The sequence below is a fragment of the Myotis yumanensis genome, unplaced genomic scaffold, assembly GCF_028538775.1.
Source record: "Myotis yumanensis isolate MYYU_CA2020_CCGP unplaced genomic scaffold, mMyoYum1.0.hap1 SCAF_2, whole genome shotgun sequence".
NCBI classification, from domain to species: Eukaryota; Metazoa; Chordata; class Mammalia; order Chiroptera; family Vespertilionidae; genus Myotis; species Myotis yumanensis.
In genome coordinates this window covers 36,518,300-36,542,052 of record NW_027223753.1, presented here as the reverse complement: position 1 = coordinate 36,542,052, position 23,753 = coordinate 36,518,300, and the positions used below count along the sequence as shown (strand labels likewise).

The 23,753-nt window shown below is 39.5% G+C and overlaps 1 protein-coding gene across 9 annotated transcripts in view; it reads left to right on the top strand.

The window, feature by feature from the left end:
* The window catches only part of TUT4 (terminal uridylyl transferase 4), a 163,916-nt gene that overhangs the window by 79,718 nt on the left and 60,445 nt on the right, over positions 1–23,753 (top strand). For all 9 annotated transcript variants that reach the window (XM_070405128.1, XM_070405127.1, XM_070405129.1 and 6 more), the window contains 5 exons: positions 2,996–3,876; positions 12,921–13,084; positions 19,962–20,078; positions 22,319–22,496; positions 23,448–23,536. In XM_070405128.1, the coding sequence (XP_070261229.1) occupies positions 3,093–3,876; positions 12,921–13,084; positions 19,962–20,078; positions 22,319–22,496; positions 23,448–23,536 (1,332 nt within the window). In that variant the 5' untranslated portion in view covers positions 2,996–3,092. The remainder of the gene's footprint in view (positions 1–2,995; positions 3,877–12,920; positions 13,085–19,961; positions 20,079–22,318; positions 22,497–23,447; positions 23,537–23,753) is intronic.

The window sequence follows — 23,753 nt, the reverse complement described above, 5'->3', positions numbered from 1 at the left end:
TATTTAAGCTTTATGTGACAGTACCAGTTTTCAACCAGTGATTTTTATACTTCTTTAGGAAGGCATTTCATAATAACTCTGTAAAGCCTTATACACCACTCACCAGATATCTTCTCTCCCCTCATTCTTGTGTTCCTTTTTATATTTTTGGGAGGCTATAAACCACTCACAGTTACCCTCTTTATATTTATTTTTCAGAGGTATTGGATTAGGAAAAAGGTTGAGAACCACTCTAAATCTTCTCAGGGATGTACCTTATTTTCCTCACACCTGTTTCCTCAAGGCCAGGAAACCAGACCCATATTTTTCTACATATTGTCTGTTTATTCTTCTATTCTTCTGTAAAGTTCCTCTTTTTTTTTAAAAAATGTATTTTTATTGATTTCAGAGAGAAGAAGGAAGAGGGAGAGAGAGAAACATCAATAATGAGAGAGAATCATTGTCTCCATCATGCTCCCCATTGTGGATCGAGCACATAACCCGGGCATGTGTCCTGACCAGGACTCGAATTTTGACCTCTTGGTTCATAGGTTGATGCTCATCCACTGAACTACATTTGCTGGGCTGAAATTCCTCTTTTTTTAAAACTGGTTCCCTGCTGTCTGTATATCTAATGCTGTTTGTTTAGTTTAGGAATCTGTAGATCACTCTTCTTTACTCACTGATACTTTGGTTTAATTCTTGACATCATATTGGGCAGTTGGGAGCATTACATTTGAACCTCATCTAGCACCTTAACTTTATTTTTTCTTAATTTTTGTATTGCAGTGATATTCAAGTATACTTTTCTGGATGTACCTAATCATATGGTTTGAAAATGGTTCTACTTCCAACCAAAATCTCCTAAATATCTATATGAGCATTTTTCTTGTTTCTTTAGTTTTCTGATTTATTCTTTATATCTCTATATGTCGTCTCTCTTTGACTTTATCCTTCCCCCAACCAGTACCATTACTGTTGTGTTTCCTTACCCTATTGAAATATTCATTGTCAATTCCCTGCTTACTATGAATTTAAATAGCTGCAAATTGTATAAGCTAGTAGACTGGTGTTTTATGTTTAGTTAGCTTCTTATCACAGCTTGACAGTGTTTTAGATTTCTTTCCTGCTCCTTGCATTTGCTGTTGTTTTACCTCTGTCTTAAGCCCTCTGCTGCCCTCTGCTTTTCTCACTCAGTTTCATAGAACAGTGTTATAAAATCTGTATTCCTTGCACTTCTTTGAGATGTGTATCGATAGGTGGTCTAGGCAAAAGAGGCTCCTTTAGGCAAATGTTGTAAATTATATCTGTCAGATTTATCATGCTCATTAGCATATTGAAGAGTCTGAAAGGTCCTCTGGAAAGCAATCCATTTAACTTTAATACAGCTTCTCCCTCTCCCCAACTTAACCAAAATTGCTTGTGATAAGGCCCTAAATAACCTCCTAATGCTTTTTTACTATTATTGGTAATTACTGTCATTTACTTTACTAACTCATCTCCTTTTCTTCACCACTATGTGCTCCTGTTTTACTGAAGTTAACCTAAAACAGAAATTATGCCACTCTTCTGCTTATAAATAAACTAGAGGTCCAGTGCACGAAATTCGTACACTTGGGGGCGGGGGTCCTTCAGACCAGCCTGCACCCTCTCGCAGTCCAGGAGCCCTTGGGGGATGTCTGACTGACAGTGCCACGGGGAGCAGCCTAAGCCGACAGTCGGGACATCCTTAGTGCTGCTGTGGAGGCGGAAGAGGCTCCCACCACCACCGCTGTGCTCGCCAGCTGTGAGCCTGGCTTCTGGATGAGCGGTGCTCCCCCTGTGAGAGCGCCCTGACCACCAGGGGGCAGCTCCTGCATTGAGCATCTGACCCCTGTTGGACAGTGTGCATCATAGCAACCTATTGTTCCGCTGTTGGGCTGAAACCAGCTCTCCGACATCCCTGAGGAGTCCCAGTCCCAGATTGCAAGAGGGCGCAGGCCAGGCCGAGGGACCCCACCGGTGCACAATCGGGGCCAGGGAGGGATGTGGGAGGTCGGCCAGCTGGGAAGCGACTGCGGGAGGGCTCTAGGGCATGTCTGGCCCATCTCACTCAGTCCTGATAGGCTCACTCAGTCCCAATCTGCCCCAACGGCAAGCTAACCTACTGGTTGGAGCATCTGCCCCCTGGTGGTCAGTGCCTGCCTGCCTGATAACCCTAACCGCTCTCCCCTGCCTGCCTGATCGGCCCTAACCACTCTGCCTGCCTGCCTGATCACCCCTAACCGCCTCTGCCTGCCTGCCTGATAACCCTAACCGCTCTCCCCTGCCTGCCTGATCACCCTAACTGCTCTCCCCTGCCAGCCTGATCCCCCTAACTACTCTCCCCTGCCAGCCTGATCCTCCTAACTGCTCTCCCCTGCCAGCCTGATCTCCCTAACTGCTCTCCCCTGCCAGCCTGATCTCCCTAACTGCTCTCCCCAGTCAGCCTGATCACCCTAACAGCTCTCTCCTGCTGGCCTGATCGCCCCTAACTGCCTCTGCCTTGGCCCCGCCACCATGGCTTTGTCCAGAAGGACATCTGGAAGGTCATCTGGAAGATGTCCGGTCTAATTAGCATATTACCCTTTTATTAGTATAGATTTCCTATGTTGCATATAGATTGGAATTCTTGTATTTTCTTTGTTTCATTTTCTTTTATATTAACTGTGGTACATCACAATCATTTTCCTGTTAGTTGAAATTCTTATTGAGTAATATGTTTTACTTCTAAAATTCCCTTGTTTTGACACTTACTGCCATAATTACATTAGAACTTCCTTAATGAGCATTTGGCTATTATTTACTAAGTGGGCTTTAATTCTTTCTCATATAGTTTTCAGAGCTTAAACATTTTTTTACTATTATTTCAATTTGAGAACAATTTTTAAAAGTTTTTTTAATGTCTCATCAAATTTTAAAAAGTGACTTTGCATTTTAAATAACAGGTTTTTTTTTTTTGGTTTGTTTGTTTATTTGTTTGTTTTTAATTCAATAGATTGGTTGCTTGCCTAAACTGGATTTGAAGCAATTCAAACTACTGGAGATCTGCTATTTTACAATATCACAATTGGAAAGAAGCAGCTTTTCAAATAATGGAAGAGTCTAAGACCTCTAAAAATGAAAATCATGAACCAAAGAAGAATGTTTGGGCTCTTTCTGAAGAAAGCAAAACAGTTAAAGTTATAACTAATCAATCTTTGAAAGCCAGAAATGATAAATCCATAAAAGAAATTGGGATCAGCTCCCCAAATAGGAATAGTAGTAAAAAAAATAAGCAAAATGATATTTGTATAGAAAAAACAGAAATTAAATCATGTAAAGTAAATGTTGCCAATATTCCAGGCTCCAAAGATTTGGGGTTAGTCCTTCGAGATCAAAGTCATTGCAAAGCAAAAAAGTCACCTAATTCACCTGTGAGAACTGAAAAGGTACCTGTTTCACAGGCAAAAATAGAAAAAGCATCCAGTTTACAGGCAAAAGCAGAAAAATTGACAAAGTCACCTAATTCACCAGTGAAAACAGAAAAGGCACCCAGTTCACAGGCAGCAATAGCAGAAAAGGCACTTAGTTCACAGAAGAAAGAAAAAGCACCCAGTTCTCAGATGAAATCAGAAAAAGTTCCCAGCTCACCAGCAGAAGCAGAGAAGGTGCCCAGCTCACTGTTGAAAGAAAACATAAGGCAGACAGAATTACAGCAGATTGGAAAAAAAAATCCAAGCTCTTGTACTTCTCTTGACAAGGTGAATATTGATGTAGAGGGAGAAAAATCTGCTCCAGAAAACTCACCACGATCTCAGAAGCAACAAACATCTACAGATAATACTGGTGATTCTGATGATAGTGCGTCAGGAATTGAAGACATATCGGATGATTTGAGTAAGTACAAATTAGATTATTCCACAAGTCTTTTTTGGGGGGGGGGGATTTTCCTATATTAACATTCTTTAAATTATCCCCATTTTTATTTTAACCACTTTGAAATTCAGAAGAACATTAATAATATGGCTCTTTAAGCTAAAAAAAGAACTTTACATTTATTATAGTAGGTAAAAAGCTTGTGCAAATATACATTTAGTGGCTCCTGTAGTCAATATAGTCAGTATGTTTCCTCCCCTCCCATCACCCTTCCCTTCCCTCCTCTCTTTTCCTGTCCCCTCCCCTCCTCTTCTCATACTCTTTTTAGATGATCCTGGTAATATATTGCTCATTTATTTATTAAACATGTGATGTATTGAGTTGTTATTATGTGACAAGCATGTGTTTACAATGGAAAACCAAAAATACCAACCAAAAAAGAACAGTTCTTCCCCCCCCCCCCCCCCCCATCACAGCCCCAGACCTCAAGAAAGCTTCTAATTAGATGGGGGTAATACAGATAAAGTGGTAATTTAGTTGTGTCAAAAACTTGAGTTGAGAATGCACATGATTTAATAGAGATTTGGACTTTGGGTTGAAAAAAATGCATGATATAAATGTGAGATTGCAATGTGACTAGAACAGTGAATTGAGGGGAAAAGTGCAAAAGCTGCATCTGAAAAGTACACAAGAATTGGAGATAAAGGGTCTTTTAGGACATTATAAAGAGTTTGGACTTTATTAATGAACTAGAGGCCCGGTGCACGAAATCGTGTGCAGGTACGGTTCCTAGGCCTAACCTGCAATCAGGGCCATCTTTCCCAGCTGCCGGCAGCTGGTCTCGCCCCCTGCTGCCATCCACCTGGGTTCCCAGTTTGCCATTGGGTGATGGGAGCCTGACAGCCGGCGCGGAGGGACCGAGAGGCCCGCTGTTCCCGCCTGCTCACCAGCCCCACCCCCACCGCGGGTCGGCCTCTGTGTGTGGGGCGACCGGCGGGGCGGGGGGCCTTGGCCTGGTGCCACCCTGGTTCCCCATTCGACATCCAGCGATCGGAGCCTGCGGGCCAAGGGAAGGGACCAAGAGGTTGGCCATTCCGCCCACTCACCAGTCCCGCCCCCCCACTGCCACCCACCCCGGTTTCCTGTTTGCCATCCGGTGATTGGAGCCTGCTGGCCGGGGGGAGAAACCAAGAGGCGGTCAGTGCATCTCATAGTGACTGGTCGAGCGGTCGTTTTGCCGTTATGGTCGCTGGGCTTTTATTATATAGGATGTTTTGAGAAGCCATTGAATAGTTTTAAGAAAGATAGTGCTGTGTATATATTTGGCTACAGTACAGCAAATTCTTTGACAGGAACAGGGCTGGAAGCAAAGATTGATTAGGGCACTATTGTAATTTACTTGAGAATTATCATTGTAAAATTCATTTTCTTCTGGGATTTTAATCTGATTTTAATTAATTGTAGACGTTATCCTTGTCTTTTGAGTACTTTAATTCTCATTTTGTCTAATGATTTTTCTTTGGCAGTCTTCTGTAATACTTCTGTGGCAAAAAGAATAAAGCCTTTTCTTGATGTATAGACAAAAAAGAAAAAGCTACTTCTAAATCATTATTTGCCACACTTTGTGAAAGACTGGTAAAGAGTTCAGAAAAAGCTTCTTTTTATTTATGGTAGTATACACATAATGTTATATTGATAGACCATTTAAAAAAACTTAGTAGTATCTTTAGGTATATAAGAAAAAATAGGAGAGAACCAAGATGGCAGCATAGTTAAATGCCAGTACGCGCTGCCTCCCACAACCACATCAGAATTACAACTAAAATACAGAACAACCATCATTCAGAACCTCCTGAAAGCTGGAGAAGTAAAGAAGAAAGCACATTGAGACTGGTAGCTGGGCGGAGGTGTGGAATGGGCTGGTCTAACATCCACGTGTGCCGTTTTTTAATCAGGAGGGAGATAGTCTCTGTGGAGGCTGCCTGTGAGAAGCAGGTGATCCCAGCTGCACACCAGACCCCCAGGCTAGGGTTTCAGAGCTGGGAAGAGAAGAGTCCATAATTTCGGGCTGTAAAAACCAGAGGGGATTGTGGCTAAGTGACATGGAGGCTGCTGGAGACCCAGGTGTTCCTGTTAAGGGCCAGCACACGAACTTACTCAGACTTGATCTTTCTGAGCCAAAGCGCCAGGCTGCTTTCGGGGACCGAGACACATATGGGTAGGAGTTAGACTGTTGGCATCGGGGCAGGAACTCAGGGGTGGCTTTTTCCCGACGGAGATGCTCACAGGGGTCATTGTTCCTGTGCTAGGACATCCCCCATCACAGAGCTGGCTGGCAGCCATATCTGAGTTCAATCAGCATGGTGGTCAGTGTGCTCCCACAGGGAGAGTGCTGCTCAGCCAGAAGTCCTGAGGTGGGTTCACGGCTGGCGAGTGCAGTGGGGGTGGTGGGAGCCTCTCCTGCCTCCACAGCAGCGCTAAGGATGTCTGATTGACGGCATAGACCTGCTCATCGTATTGGCTCACCGCGGGCCTATGCCATCAGTCAGACATCCCCCGAGGGCTCCCGGACTGTGAGAGGGTGCAGGCCAGGCTGAGGGACCCCCCACCAAGTACACGAATTTCATGCACTGGGCCTCTAGTTTTATATAAATGGAATCACACAACATGTGGCCTTTTTGTGTCTTTTTTTTTTTTATTTAGCATAATGTTTTCAAGATTCATCCATGTTGTAGCATGTATTAATACATCATTACTTTTTATTGTGGCCCGGTGTACAGATTCGTGCACATTGAAAGGAAATTAATTAGAAGAAATATTTTAATATTGCTATTTGCCCTTTCTCTATAATAGAAGTTTCAGAGATGAAAGAAAATTAGTAAAATGTATATGAAAATAATATATAAGTTGATTAATAAGCAATAACAACATGATATAACAACAAAGACATGATATAAAAACATTGATAAAAAAATGACTGATAAATTGATTAAATTTATTCTAATATCTTCCTGTATACCACATTAAGAGTAAAAACACTTTCAGAGTGCTTGACTAATTTCCCTTGTGATGAAGCATTTACAACTTTAACGTCAAACGCTCTTCGAAATTGAGAGAAAGCAACATATAACTGACCATGTCTGAAAACGGGTTCAAGTAGGAATATTCCTACTCTGTTTATAGTTTGTCCTTGTGATTTATTAATAGTCATTTATTAATGAAAAAGTTCTGCAATTAGATGCTGGCATCACGGGAAACTGTCTTCGAATTAATTTAAATGGGAGGCCAGTGTCATATGGGGACAAATCAATTCTTGGAATCAGAACAACCTCTCCTTCCACAGATCTTGTTAATACTTCAGCTTCTATTATCTTAGGTCACACTCTTTTGATAATAAATCTAGTACCATTACAAAGACCCCATTTACTATTAAGATTTCTCAGCATGATGATTGCATCTACTTTCAGTTTTAATTTATGGCACAGCATTCCCGAAGGAATAATACTATTAAGAAATTTGATGGGAAAATTTTCCTTTTCAGCATCATCCATTGAATCCCTGAAATCATCACATAGGTGTGAAAATCTCCATCGAGTATATCCAAAATTTCTTCATTTAATTTATGAACGTGTTCATTTTTTGGACAAAGAATCGCTCATTTAGATATATTTTTAATATTATCTATAGATACACTATTTCCAAAGGTAGCTTCAACAATAGAGCCATTACAAATCATTTCAATAATATCCATTCCGAGAGCTTTATATGTATTGCACATGCTCGAGTCAGCATTTATTTTTAAATTGCCAGTGTGCATCATATGTACTGGCTGGTCGGTCGAACAGTCGGACAGACATACGGTTTGTCACTTAGCCTTTTATATATAGAGATAATATTCCATTGTATGGCTATATCACATTTTATTTATCCTTTCATCAGTTGATATTTGAATTGTTTCCATTTTTTGGCTATTATGAATAATGCTGCTATGAACATTTGTTTAATCGTTTTTATGTGGATGTATGTTTTCATTTCTCCTTGATATATATGTTGGAGTCGAATTACTGAGTCAGTGTTAACTCTATGTTTAAGTTTTTTGTGTATGGTATAATATATAAGATTTACCATTTTAACTATTTTATTTTTTAACTAGAGGCCCGGTGCACAAAAATTTGTGCACTGGCGGGGGAGCCCAGGTGGGGGGTGTGCTCTGTCCCACTTGTGCCCTCTCACAGTCTGGGACCCCTCGAGATATAACCACCTGCTGGCTTAGGCCCACTCCCCGGGTGGCAGATGGCAGGCCCGATCCCTCAGTGCCTGCCCCGCCTCCCCGGGCTGCGCACACGGCAGGGCAGATCCAGGGTTTGAGGCGCTGCCCCAGGCGGGTCATACACGGGATGCCCTGGCGGGCCAGCCGATTGCTGCTGCCCTGCCCAGCCGCCCCAGGTCGGTTCGCACCTGGGACGCCTGGGCGGGCCGGCAGATCGCTATTGTACCGCCCAGCCGCCCCGGGTGGTGTAGCACAAGGACACCCACCGCCCCAGGTCGAAGTTAGCAGGCCTCGATGGCGGCAGGGCAGACGGGACTGCGCTGTCCCGCCCTGCCTGCAGTATGCAAATTAGCCATCATCTTTGTTGGTGGTTAATTTGCATATTGTGTTGATTAGCCAATGGGAGGCAAGCGGAGGTACGGTCAATTACCATGTTTGTCTATTATTAGATAGGATATATTCTTACTGATTTTAGAGAGGAAAGGAGAAGGAGAGAGAGATAAAAACATCAATGATAAGAGAGAATCATTGATTGGCTGCCTCCTGCACGCCCTCTACTGGGGATTGAGCCCGCAACCTGGGCATGTGCCCTTGACCGGAATCGAATCCGAGACCCTTCAGTCCGCAGGCTGATGCTCTATCCACTGAGCCAAACCAGTTAGGGACCGTTTTAACTATTTTAAAGGTACAGTTTAATGTAATTAAGTACATTTACAGTGTTATACAACCATCACCACTACCTAATTGCAAAAATTTTTTATCACCCCAAAAGGAAATCCATTTCCCCCTTGCTGCAGCCTTAGACAACCAATAATTGGCTTTTTGTTTCTGTGTATTTTCCTATTCTAAATATTTCATAGAAATGGAATCCTACAATATGTGTTGTTTGTCTGGCTTCCTTCATTAAACATCATGTTTAAAAAATTCATTCATGTAGTTATAGCAGTACTTCTTTCCTTTTTAATGCTGATGCTATAAACTGCATTGGTTCCTCTCAAAATTCCCATGTTGAGGACCTAATTCCCAATGTGATTATATTTGGAGATAAGAGCTTTTATGAGGTAGTTAAGATTAAATGAGGTCATAAAGGTGGGGTCCTAAGCCGATAAATCATGAGGCCTTATAAGAAGAGGAAGAGGAAGATCTTTCTCAGTGTATGCACCAAAGAAAGGCCATGTGAGGTGACTGTCTACAATTCAAGGAGGGAGTTTTCATCAAACACAATCCTGTTGGCACCTTGATCTTGACCTTCCTGCCTCCAGAACTGTGAGAAAACAAATTCCTGTTGTTTAATTCCATCAGTTTGTGGAATTTTGTTTTGGCAGCCTAAACTGACTAAGACAGCTGAATAATATTCCATCATATAGATATATCACATTTTATTTCTTCATTTATTTAGTGACTAGAGGCCCAGTGCATGAAATTCATGCACTCAGGCGGGCGGGTTTCTCAGCCTGGCCTGTGCTCTCTCTCAGTGCGGGAGCCCGAGATCGATTGCCCCAAAGAGGTAGGCCCTGCTCACCCATCCGGGGCTCCTCGATGGATTGCCCCAAAGAGGTAGGCCGGAGTCAGGGGTCCCTCCTTTGCGCCACACAGAGCCGCGGTACCTCCGGCCTCACCACGCAGAGCTGCGGAACCACCAGGCCTCACTGCGCGGAGCCGCAGGCTCTGCCTCCGCACCACGCATTCAGCATCAAGCCCCTGCCCACCCGTGCACGCCCGCTGCGCATGCAGCCTCCTGGTGATTTGTTGTGGCGTAAGGGCGTCACGGCGTGAGGGCATGACGACCACATAGGCTTTTATTAATAGGATGGATATTGGGTTGTTTCGACCTTTGACTGTTGTAAATAGTGTTGCTATGAACATTCATGTGCAGGTTTTAGTTTGAATACCTGTTTTCAACTCTTCTTTTGTCAGAGTGTTAATACCTTAAAAACTAGTGTTCTGTGAAACACAGTTTGGGAAATTATACCTGATGTTATTTAATTTTGATGTTGATTTCAGGAAATTAAATAATTTGATTTATTTTTAACTTTTAAAGAAAGATAGCTTTCTCTAATGCTTCATATTGGTAAAAGTGATAATTACGCAGGATTTGCTGGTGTGACTTTGGAGATGATGTGTCTCCTATCACAAAAGCAGAGAATAGGAAGGCAAACTTTTTCATAAAGATGTTACAAAAAGTGATTCAAACATTAGAAGTGTTTAACACTAGGTTAAACTAAGTGTTTCTTAAATTATTGTCATACAGGGCAAGTTGTACATTTAGAGAAGAAGGTTAGAATATTATATTTCCTGCTGCTATCCTTTTTCATGAAATCTTGAAATAAGACTAGGATTTTACCTTTTCTTTTACATTTCCATCATGAAATTATTACTAAAAGACTAAATTATTTTTCCAAATATTAGGACACAGTTGCAAATTGCATCATTGTTCACCTGACAATTTGTTTTTATTGATTGAATTTTTTCAAAAGATAGAAAAAGAGAGAGAGAAACATTGATTTGTTGTCCTACTTATTTATGCATTCATTGATTGATTCTTGTATGTGTCCTAATAAGGGATTGAACCCACAACCTTGATGTATTGGAACTACACCGTAACCAGTTGAGCTTCCTGGCCAGGACTCTCGACAATAATTTAAAAAACACTTAGCCGAAACCGGTTTGGCTCAGTGGATAGAGCGTCGGCCTGCGGACCAAAAGGTCCCAGGTTCGATTCCGGTCAGGGGCATGTACCTGAGTTGCGGGCACATCCCCAGTGGGAGATGTGCAGGAGGCGGCTGATCGATGTTTCTCTCTCATCGATGTTTCTAGCTCTCTATCTCTCTCCCTTCCTCTCTGTACAAAATCAATAAAATATATTTAAAAAAAAATAAAAATAAAAAAATAAAAAACACTTAGCTAACCTAGTGAGACTTGTAATGTTTGAAGCTAGAACTTGCCTTCCTGTTCTCCGCTTTTATGGTAGGAGATATATCACCTCCAGAGGCATACTATTTCTTCTTTGTCCAGAAAATTAGTGCTGTCAAAAGGTAAAATTGACCATCAGAGTTCTTGTATCTGGCATGTAGTTGGCATTTGAGAGCAGAATGGAGAGATTTGTTGATTATCTATAATCATTTACTTTTAGGAGTGCTGTTAGGTACATCCAAATTAGTTTATTTACACACTTTAATTAAGTGTCATCTCCGGTGTAGGCATTGTATTAAAATACTAGAGGCCTGGTGCACAACATTCGTGCACTGGGGGGATGGGGGGCCCTGAGCCTGGCCTGGGTCCTCTCGCAGCCCGGGACCCCTCACTCCTTACCGCCCGCCTGCAGTGGAGGCGGGAGAGGCTCCTGCCACCGCCACTGTGCTTGCCAGCTGTGAGCCTGGCTTCTGGCTGAGCAGCACTCCCCCTGTGGGAGTGTACTGACCACCAGGGGGCAGCTCCTGCATTGAGCATCTGCCCCCTGATGGTCAGTGAGCATCATAGTGACTGGTTGTTCCACCCTTTGGTTGATTTGCATATTAGCCTTTTATTATATAGGATAAAGAATATCAACTGTTTTCTGAAACAGGTGACAAGCTGAATTCTGCAGGACAGGTAAACATTACTAGTTGACGTGGAGAGGGTCTTGATGGTGGAGTGAAAAGCGTATGTAAAGATATTGAGACTTGAAGTAGCAGTGATCCATTCTAGCATACGTGGTACGAATGAAGTAAAAAATGTTAGGGTAGGATATAAGGTTAGAGATAGAGATAGCATAGCTCTCTTTCTTGAGGTCTTAGCTTAATATTTCAGAGACACTTTCCGTGACTCTCATATTTAAAGTTGGTCTTTCCTTTATAGCACTTACTAACAGCTTGGAATTACTGTATACTGTTTACTGCCTTCATGAGTGTAAGGACTGTGTATAATATGCTAAAGAGTTTATGTTTATTCTGAATGCCTTGAGAAAGTATTTTAAGCAAGAGAATAACATGATGCAATTAGTATTTTAAAAAATCAGACTTGTGGTGGAACCTACTGTGTATGTCAGGTACATACATATTGCTAGGTGCTGGGAATGCAAAGATAAAATCACATAGCCTATGCCTTAAAGAGATTACAATCTAGTTAGGAGACTAATAAAAAATATATATCAGTGGGTTTAGTGAAAGCAAAGAAAGAGGAGCCTGGTGTGGGTTTGTGGTCTGGAGTATGTATGTTCTTTTAGCTGCTAGTGTATAGTGCTAAAGTTGCTAAAGTGACTTAGTTCAATGACTAATCTTTGGTATTTAAAAGAGCTTTTTATTATATTAGCCTTAAACACTAAGTCTCAGTCACATCTGTTTCTCTTTTTTAAAAATATATATTTAATTGATTTTTTACAGAGAGGAAAGGAGAGGGAGAGAGATACAGAGTTAGAAACATCGATTCAGCTGCCTTCCTGCACGCCCCCCACTGGGGATGTGCCTGCAACCCAGGTACATGCCCTTGACTGGAATTGAACCTGGGACCCTTCAGTCTGCAGGCCGACGCTCTATCCGCTGAGCCAGACCAGTTAGGGCACATTTGTCTCTTTTGATAGGTAGGTTTGAAGAACAAGATAGGATAGGCATTTGACCCATGAAGTAGATTTTTCTTTGTGAATTTCTATGCCATGTATTATATCTCTTACTTACATTTTACATAGGTATGCCAGCTTGTACAACTAAGGAAAGAATATTTTTTCTGTATGTGTATAAATTGAATGTCTGTTTTGCATTCATTTTTTTTAATTGACCAGTTCTAATGATGACAACTAAGTGATTGCTTCCTTTTCTAGGTAAAATGAAGAATGATGAATCTAATAAAGAAACTTCTTCAGAGATGGACTATTTAGAAAATGCCACTGTGATAGATGAATCTACATTGACACCGGAGCAGAGGCTAGGCTTGAAACAAGCAGAAGAACGCTTAGAAAGAGATCACATCTTTCGACTTGAAAAAGTATACTATGTCGTTTTAGTTATTTGAAGGAAATGCATGTTTCATAACTTTTCTTTGCCACGTATAGCTCTTGTTATTTTTCTTCTATTCCTAAGGCAGAAATAACATTCATCTTTCCATACGTCTTTCCTTTCTTCTTCTCTCCTCTCCTTTCTCTCTTCCCTCCCTTTGTTTAGCAAATCTTACATCTGTGAGTCTGACTTTATTTATTCATCCCCAGAGGTTGATGAACTATGGCCTACCCTCTTATTTATTTATTTATTTTTGGTGTGTTTTGTATTTTTAAATTGTGGTAAAATACATTTAGCCCCTTGTTTTATGTTTTTGTTTTTGTTTTTTTTTTGCGGGGGGGGGGGGGGCCGGGGGAGGGATGCAACCATGCCCATTTGTTTACCTATTGTCTATGGCTACTTTTGTGCTACCATGGCAGGTTGAGTTGAGAGTTGCTGCAAAGAATATATGCCCCGAAAAGCATAAAATACCTACTTTTTAAAGAAATCATCACCTGAGGATATTTTTTTCATTGCTTTTCAGAGAGAGAGAGATATGATAGATGATGATAGATAGATAGATAGATAGATAGATAGATAGATAGATAGTGGGAGGGAGGGAAGGGAGGAGGGAGGGAGGAGGGGAGAGAGAGAGTGAAAGAAACATCAGTGTGAGAGAGACACATTGATTGGTTGCTTTAAGGGCAAGGACCAGGTATGAGCCCTTGACAGGAAATCGAACCTGAGACCCTGAGCAACACTGGCCAGGGCAAAATATCTCCTTTTTACTAAAGCATAAAATTTACCATAATATTACTTTGTCTCTTTCTGAAAGAAGTTTGCTGACCCTTGATTTATGTACTCATCAAATAGATACTGAGTGCTTGTTCTAGGTAATGAGCTAGGCATTGGGAATTTATTTGTGAAAATGGCATAGTTTCTGTCCATTCAAAGTTAATACTTTATTTGAAGTGACAGAAACGAATTAGAAAATACTACATGATGTTCTAGACTTCCTCCATTTCCCCTTGCTTTTATTCCCCTCCATATTTATTGAACATCTATCTATCAGGAGTTATTCTAGCCATTGGTATCTTGTTCCTGAGTACTAATTAACTTCTTAACCTAAAAATACACATTCCTAGCCTTACTAAAAATACTGCTAGGTATTACAGGAATGAATAGTAATCTAATCTGTTCACAAATTGATGCTTGGGGCATTGTGAGTATGTATACAGGAAATAGGTCTTCCTTGATAAATAAAAAAGAAATGGTATGATTTTGTATAGTTTAGAAAAATTAGGTCATAGCTAAATTGAAGAAGGCAATTATGAGTTACAGTGGGGCCTTGACTTACGAGTTTATTTTTATTTTTTATTTTTTTAAAATATATTTTTATTGATTTTTTACAGAGAGGAAGGGAGAGAGATAGAGAGCTAGAAACATCGATGAGAGAGAAACATCGATCAGCTGCCTCCTGCACATCTCCCACTGGGGATGTGCCTGCAACCCAGGTACATGCCCTTGACCGGAATCAAACCTGGGGCCCTTCAGTCCGCAGGCCGACGCTCTATCCACTGAGCCAAACCGGCTTCGGCGACTTACGAGTTTAATTCATTCCATGATGGAGCTCGTAACTCAAATTACTCGTATGTCAAATCTTAAAGTGAACGAGTGAGACATGTGATGCTGGGCTGATGTTGTGGCGTTCACTGTGACGTTCGCTGCGCCAACTAGCGGTGGGGTATCTGAAGCTGGCTCGTAACCCGAATTTTAGCTCGCAACTCAAAGCAAAAAATGGGCTTGTAATTTGAAAAACTCGTTAGTCGGGACACCCGTAAGTCAAGGCCCCACTGTATTAATAAACTTATGATGGAGCAGTCACCCTTTGAAAATAAAAAGAAATTTAAGGAGTAGAGTTTAGGCTGTGCAGCTAGTCTCACCATATCCTAGTTAGAATTCTTTTTTTGCAATTTGCTGTTTTACTTAGTTCTATTTTTCCTCTTTCTCTTTCCTAAGCCTAGATTTAGTAGCTATTCTGGCTCTGCATTGTCAAGATAAACATTGAGTGCCTTTCATATGCCATGATATGGTGATAAAAAGTTCAAATGGGATATTGTGACATTTTTAAAAACCTGATATTGCTCCTCTAGGAGTTTACTAATTAGAGAAAGACATATAAGCAAACCATAATAATAGTAATAATAACAGTATTGTTTGCAAATGGGATCTTGGACAAAGGAGTGACCAATTTGAGTTGGGATATAGAGGTACAAAATTGGGGAATGCTTTATAAGAAGGTGACATTTGAACTGAGTCAGAAGGAGTGATTAGGAGTTGACCCGATGGGTTGGGAAGGGTGGTGTAGGTAAATTATATGGGATGTGTAAAGGAAATGTGAAAAATGTGTTTTCAAGAAAAATAAACAGGACTGGATGGGAAGATACATAGGATACAAAGTGGAAAAAATCAGTTCTTGGGAGAAGGAAGAAGTTGGGGTGGAATGGATATTTGATAATAGTAAGAAAGAATGGTGTGGGGTGAAAGAAAAGCTTTAGAGCATGAAAACATTTTATTTGTTGTTGAGTTTAAACAGCAATGATGTAAAATCATTGTGCTAATACCAGCAGAGATGTCTATAATCCCTTTTCTTTCTGGCACCTTTGTTTCTCACACCTCCAAAACCTTTTGTTTTCAATATAGTATACTCTTTTTAAAACAAAAACATTTTTTATTGATTTCAGAGAGGAACGGAAGAAAGAAAGATATACTCTTTTTAAAACAAAAACATTTTTTATTGATTTCAGAGAGGAACGGAAGAGGGAAAGAGATAGAAACATCAATAATAAGAGAGAATCATAGATCGTCTGCCTCCTGCACACCCCCAATTGGGGAACAAGCCTGCAACTGGGGCATGTGCCTGTGACTGGAATCAAACCTGGGACACTTGAGTCAGCAGGCTGACATCCTATCCATTGAGCCAGATCAGCTAGGGCAATACAGTATACTCTTAGTTAACATTTTTCTCTACCATCTTTAGACACTCATTAAGAACTAGAGGCCCGATGCACAAAGATTCGTGCAAGAATGGGCCTTCCTTCCCCTGGCTGCCGGCACTGTCTTCACTCTGGTCCGGAGCTGCCTTTCCGCCTTCCCACGCTACCCAGAGGCCCGGAGTGGCTGGGGCAATGCGGAACGCCTGTGTCGTCGCAAGTGTCCCGCCCCCTGCCGTTCAGCGCCTGTGTATGCAAATTAACCTGCTAGCTTTGTTGTGTTAATTTGCATACTCACCCCTGATTGGCTGGTGGGTGCCGTGACGGTATGGTCAATTTGCATCTTTCTCTCTTATTAGTGTGGATATTCTTACCAACTTATTTTTTATTTCATCAGGTCCTTTTGTTCACAGTATACTCATAGATTATCTAATTGAGTAAAGATGTGATTTTTAAAAAATATGTTTTTATTGATTTTTAGAAAGGAAGGGAGAGGCAGAGAGAGAGAGAAACATCAATAAGAGAGAGACATTGTTCAGCTGCCTCTTGCATATCCCCTGCTGGGGATGGAGCCCACAACTCGGGCATGTGCCCTGACCAGTAATCAAACTGGTGACCTCTTGGTGCATGGGTTGACACTCAACCACTGAACAACACTGGCTGGGCAAAGTGTAGTTTTTAACCTGTACCAAAGAAGGAGTAAATTCAAACAATTAGATTGGAAGGGTAAAATTCCCTATAGCAAATATTAAATATTGACTAGGAAATACTTAGAGTCTCCATGCCCAGCAATTATTATTTTAGTTGGTCTGCAGAAACTTTAAAAGGTTTATTAGTGTGTTTGTTTAATGGTTAAATAAAATATAACTATAATAAAGGAATTTTTAAACGATTTTCATTTGTCTCTTCTGTGAAACTAGAAGCTTCCTGATGGTGAGAACCTTTTTGTGTTATTTACTGTTGTACCTAATACAGTACATTGTACATAATTGGTCAGTAATTAGAGGTAGTTTGCTTAGTGGTTAAGTATGGGATTTGAAATCAATGGTTCTATCTAGCTTTGTCACTTACTGATTTAATACTATTGGATAAGTTCTTTAATCTCTTTAAACCTCAAATTCATCATCATTAAAATAGATTTGATGAAAATAATGACACCTAGCTCATTGGGCTATTATGAGGATTAAATAAGATAATATAAGTAAAATTCTTGGCACAGTGCTGGTGTGTGGTAAGCACTAAACAAAATTTAGCTACTGAGGAATTTAGTTATCATGCCCTATAGGGCAGTTTTTATTATTTCATTTTAAGGACCTATATAGAAGCAGGCTCCAGTGTTAGAGTATTATCCAAGGTTAATTGAGATGTCATCCCAAGCCTGCTGACTCCCCATTCAAGTTTCTGTCAAGCTTTTCTTACAATTGAAAAATTCATAAGATGAGTGATTATATGACTTCTTCAGAGACCTCATCAATATTCATGCATTTAGATATTCTTTGTTTATGCTTTCAACTCCTAAATCTAACTCTTCCAGTCACTTCCACCACTCTTAAACCTTGAGCCAAGCCAACATCATCTCTCTTCTCTATTATTGCAGTATGTGCATACCAGCAATAAGCTCTTCCTGCTTCTATTCTTAATATAGAAGACAAGTGATTCCTTTAAAATATTGATTAGATCTTGTAATTCTTTGCTCAAAAACCTTCAATGCCTTCCCCTTACACTTAGAATAAAAGCCAGAGTCCTTACAGCGGGCCTTATAATCTAGACTCCATTACCTTTCTGTTCCAGTCATGCTAGTTTTTTTTGCAATTTTTCAAACATATTAGCCATATTCTTACTTCAGGGCCTTAGCATTCACATTTTTACTCTGTTTGGAATGTCTTTCCAAATATCCACACAGCTAATCCTTCACTTTAAGTCAGTTTATCAATAAGGTCTTAGTGATGACCCTATTTTTAAAAAGCAGTTAACACCTCTTCCCATATTCCTGTTTGCTTATTTATACATTTGTTTATTTAACACATGTTTCCCTACAGTTGAATGTAAATTCATAAGGACAGGAATTTTGGTTTCTTTTGTTTATATTACCCAGCTCCTAGAAAAATGTTTGATACATAGTGTGAGCTCAAAAAAATAGTTGGTGGCCCAGCTGGCATTGCTCAGTGGTTGAGCATCAACCTATGAACCAGGAGGTCAGGGTTCGATTCCGGTCAGGGCACATGCCTGGGTTGTGGACTTGATCCCTGGGTGGGGGTGGGGGGGGGTGCAGGAGGCAGCCAATCAATGATTCTCTCTTATCATTGATGTTTCTATCTCTCCCTCTCCTTTTCTCTCTGAAATCAATAAAAATATATTTTTAAAAAATAGTTGGTGGTGAATTAAGAAGTAGTTGTGGTAGGAAATTTAAGAGGTAGAAGTCTCTGTGAAGGCTTAATTCATTCTCCAATAAGGACAGATTTGAAAGAATTCCTTATATTAAAGAATTGGAATGATTATGTTGAGCTGAATTTTCTTATTTGCTTGTTGCCTTGGGCAGTTATTTCTTGAGATTTAGTTGCTTTGTCAGTAAAATGGGGAATCCTCATAGAGTTGTTTTAAGGTTAGTAGATACTGAATACATGATGGCTATATTTATTTTTTAGTCTGTGGCAGGACTGTTGCTATATTTGGGGCAGATTCCCCATTTACAGGAAATCATATACATAATATTCTGAAGTGAGAATTTTTTTGTCAGGAGTTGCAGCCTTTTGAAGATCAGTCAGATAAAAATTGAGCATTGCTGGAATTTCAGTGTAAGACAGTAGAAACAATATTTTAAAATTCAGCACATATTTAATATTTTTGTAATATTTTATTGTGTAATCTTATGGGTAGAGAGTTGGCTTTGGATTCAGTAATACATGAATTTAAATTCAGCATCTTCCACTTAATGTATCCTTGTGAAAGTTGCAAGCTACTTGAGCTTTTGTTTTCACATCTATAAAAGAAGATAATGTCAATCTAAAAGGTCACATTATATGTGAAGTACCTAGCAAGGAACCTGGCACATAACAAGTACTTTGGAATTATGATGTTTTTTATTATTTCAAGAATATATATGTGGAGTATGACTAAAGTACTATGACTGATACTTTTCATGTGTCAATTGTTCAGAGTAAAAACTTAAAAGAGGTTATCCATTTATTCCCATGAGGTTGTGATTAATTGGAGTGTTTTTGGAACTCAGCTTTTGGAATTGTTTCCCATATTTGCAGTTCATTCTTTTGAATCTCTTATTTGAGGGTGGATTCTATATTTTGAATCTCTTATTTGAGGGTGGATTCTTAATCAAAAACACTGAAAGTTTGAAATCAGTTTTGGGGGTAGCATTGGACTAAGACTTAGCAACGAGACTGCCTTTCTCATTTCACATTGGATTCTAAAGACTATATTAGATAAGTACCAAACATATTTAGTACTTTTTAAAATATATTTTTATTGATTTCAGAGAGTAAGGGAGAGGGAAAGAGATAGAAACATCAGTGATGAGAGAGAATCATTGATTGGCTGCCTCCTGCACGCTCCCTACTGGGGATAGAGCCAACAACCTGGGCCTGTGCCCTGACTGGAATTGAACAGTGACCTCCTGGGTCATAGGTCGACACTCAACCACTGAGCCATACTGGCGGGGCCATATTTAGTATTTTCATATTGTTTGAAATTAATATATGATCTATGATGACTATTTTGAAAAGGACAACTATCTTGGTTTTATAAGTACTGATTTGTTTATTAAAAACGTTCCTATAATGCTTATTTTTGTCCCTTTTATTTACGTAATTGTGTCATTCACATATATAATAAAAAATTTACTTCTCTGTGTTTTGAAAATGTCATTTTTTAACTTTTCAGCGCTCACCAGAATATACCAATTGCCGGTATCTATGCAAACTTTGCTTAATTCACATTGAAAATATCCAGGGAGCTCATAAACATATAAAAGAGAAACGACATAAGAAAAACATTTTGGTAAGTTCTTATAAAACGTTTTATTTATTTTTGAATGGTAAAACTATATCAAATCTTTTTTATTTTTGAAAGTAAAAATGCAGTATTTATCCAGTCTTATATTAGTCATTGAAGTGACATTGGTGAAAGCTGTGATTGCCCTCCTTACCTTAGTCAGGAGGGGAATCTTCTCAGAGTCCAGTTTGCTCATCTTAAAGTACATTGATTCCTAAGTTTAAAACTGTCAGGTGTAGTTAGTCCAACAGATATTTATTGAGCTCCTATGTGTTTAGGTCTAGGAGTGATGAATAAGATAGTTGTAGTTTCTGCCCTCAGAGTTTCTAAAGTATTGGTGAAGGCATCCAATGAATAAGGATTTAACTATCATGAGTTTTATTAAAGGGGGAAATGTAGTGCTAAAGAAGTATACAAGAATATTTCAGTCTAGAACAGGGACAGTTTTTCTGAGAAAGTGAACATTTGAGTTAAACCTCGAAATAAAAGTTTAAAAGTCAAAAAGAGAGTGGTGTGGAGGGGCAAGCTAAGAGCGTTTTACACAAAAAAGCAGAATGAATAAAGATCTCTCTAGTCAGGAAAGGATATGGCATTTGAGGAACTGAAAGAGTGTAGTATGAGTGGAGCAAACAAAGCTAGGAGGAAAATGATGTGAGATGAAGTTGGAGAAGTCCAGACCATGCAGGGCCTTATAAACTAGAGACTTTGAGAATTCTTGATTCTACAGTTATTTTTATTAGAGCATTTCATAGACTTAGATATGAACAGTGTTTTTTTCTTTTTAGAGTGTATTAGTATTTTATCTATTTAAACTTTTTCTCTTCAAAGTTATAATAACAGATAACTTCTTATTTAATTTTGTGCTTGTATATCCTCTCTGTGAAATACTCTTTCACCTGACCTTCCCAACAAGTCTATGTTAGGTATTCCTTTCCTGCAGCGCTTGATCAGAAAACCTAACACATGTTTGCCTTCTCTCCTTTTCTAGATTTCAGTATTTAATATTCAAGAGGGCAGGTTATTTTCTTATTTATTTTTGTTTCTGCATCGCTTAGGACAGTATCTGACACATATTAGGTGCTCAATACATTTTTCTTAAAAAAAGATACATTGAAGAAAATTAAGAACTTAGAAGGAAAAGAAGTCATTCAGTTTTAACGAGCCTATATTTTTTTTTGGTTAATTTTCACCTGAGGATATTTCTCCCATTGATTTTTAGAAAGAGTGGAAGGGGGAATTGGGAAGAGAGAGAGAGAAAGAAACATTGATGTGAGAGAGACACATCAATTGGTTGCCTCCTGCACTGGGGATCGAACCTGCAACCTAGGTACGTGCCCTTGACCGGGCATCAAACCTACAACCCTTGGATGCATGGGCTAACACTATAACCACTGAACCATACCAGCCAAGTCCCAGCACAGACAGTAGTGTGGTGAAGGCCTGGAAGGGACGGGTGTCGGGTGGAGAGGGTCAGTGGGTAAAAACAAGGACACATCTGTAATACTTTCAACAATAAAGATAAATTAAAAAAAATTAAACTATTTCAGGTCAAGATGGCGGCGCATACATAAATGCGGTACTTGCATCCTCCCACAACCACATCAAAATTACACGCCTTGGCTGGTGTGCTAAGTGGTTAGGGCGTTGGCCTGGCACCAAAGGGTCTTGGGTTTGATTCCTGGTCAAGGGCGTGCAGCTTGGTTTTGGGTTCAATCTCCAGTCCTGGTCAGGGCGTGTGCTGGAGGCAACTAATGGATGTGTCTCTTTCATATTGATGTCTGTCTCTGTCTGTCTGTCTGTCTGTCTGTCTCTCTCTCTCTCTCTTCCCCTCTCTCTCTCTTCCCCTTCTCCCTCCCTTCCACTCTTTCTAAAAATCAATGGAAAAAATATCCTCAGATGAGGATTAACAACAACAAAAAATTATAACTAAACTGCAGAACAACCATTCTGGCTTTGATGAAGCATTTCAGAATTTATGCAGTCAATAAAGTATAACAAATTTTATTTTTTAATGTTTAATACCAACCTCCCCCACAGTATTTCTCAGTCTTTCAAATCTGCTTCACAAAGTTAGGGATTTCTGTCTCTTTTGTTCTCTTCCATATCCTACATGCCTTAAGTCTGGCACATAGAAGTTGATTATATTTATCTTTTTCTCTTAAAAAAATATATTTCTCATTATAAGAGTAATCTTTTATATATATATATATATATATATATATTGTTGTTAAATGTTGCACTAACAGGAAAAACAGGAAGAAAGTGAGCTTCGTTCTCTGCCACCTCCTTCTCCTGCCCACTTGGCAGCTTTAAGTGTTGCAGTTACTGAATTAGCAAAAGAACAAGGAATAACAGATGATGACCTCAGAGTTCGTCAGGAGGTTGTGGAGGAAATGTCAAAGGTTATAACAACATTTTTACCAGGTACAAGTGTATTTTATACTTATTTTTAAAAATTACACAACTCTTTCTCTTGAATTAGGGTAAATATTATTTAAAAATATTTTTTTATTGATTTCAGAGAGGTCAGGAGAGGGGGAGAGAGATAGAAACATCAATGATGAGAGAGGTTCATTGATTGGCTGCCTCCTGTACACCCCCTACTGGGGATGGAACCTGCACCCCAGGCATGTGTCCTGACTGGGAATCTAACCGTGACCTGGTTCATAGGTCAATGCTCAACCACTGAGCCATGCCAGCCAGGCTGAATTTATACTTTCTAAGAAACTAAACTTGTCTGATAAGTTCCAGTTATGGTTTTTTCAACTTGCCCTCTGATGAGATCTTTTAAAATTTGCCTTATTATGATTTTTGAAGTCAAATATTTGATAGTCTGAGAAAGATACTTGTAGTATGTTATTGTTTTCATTAACTTGTTCTGCGAACTCTTGAAAGCCACAGAGTTTTTTTTTTGTTTTAGGCTTGCAATATTAATTGGTGGCTTCACTTTGTATTTTTAAAGAGCATTGTCATTGAATGTCTGCGATTCCTTCCCCATGTAAAGTGTTATCTCTTATGTAAATATATATAAATACATGCAGTTTGTGGCAGTAGCTATAACTGGGTTGCACATTCTTTACTGTTACATATTAAATCTTAAACATACTTGTAGTCATTCCTTAGTGAACTATTACTAAAATTTTGTTTAAACATTGAATTTTTATGAGCAATTTCTCTCTTCCGTCTTTGTTCCTGAACCCTCTGAGAAACATTTTTATTTTATAGATCAGTTAAAAAGGATATAATTCTTCTATAATTGTTGTATTTGAGTTGAAAGACATAGAATTGAGATATATGCAGTTTTCCTACCACTGTTGTTTAAGATCCCGTATTTACATGCTATTTCATGCTTTGATTTTTTTTATTTTTTTCCAGAGTGTTCACTTAGGTTGTATGGCTCATCTCTGACTAAGTTTGCTCTGAAAAGTAGTGATGTTAATATAGATATAAAATTTCCTCCCAAGGTAAGTAATTAGAAAAGAATGTCTCCTATGTGGTTCTTAATTAGTACTTGACATTTTTTATAGATTATCTTTTTAGTGGAGGTGCAGGGGACTATAAAATTCTGCCTTATGAAAGTTACCGTCATGATTAAACAGTGCTTTTGGAAACTACTAGTAGGTGTCAGACTTAAATAAAATAAAAGAAATAAGGGACAGGGAAGAAAAGAGGAAGGCAGTC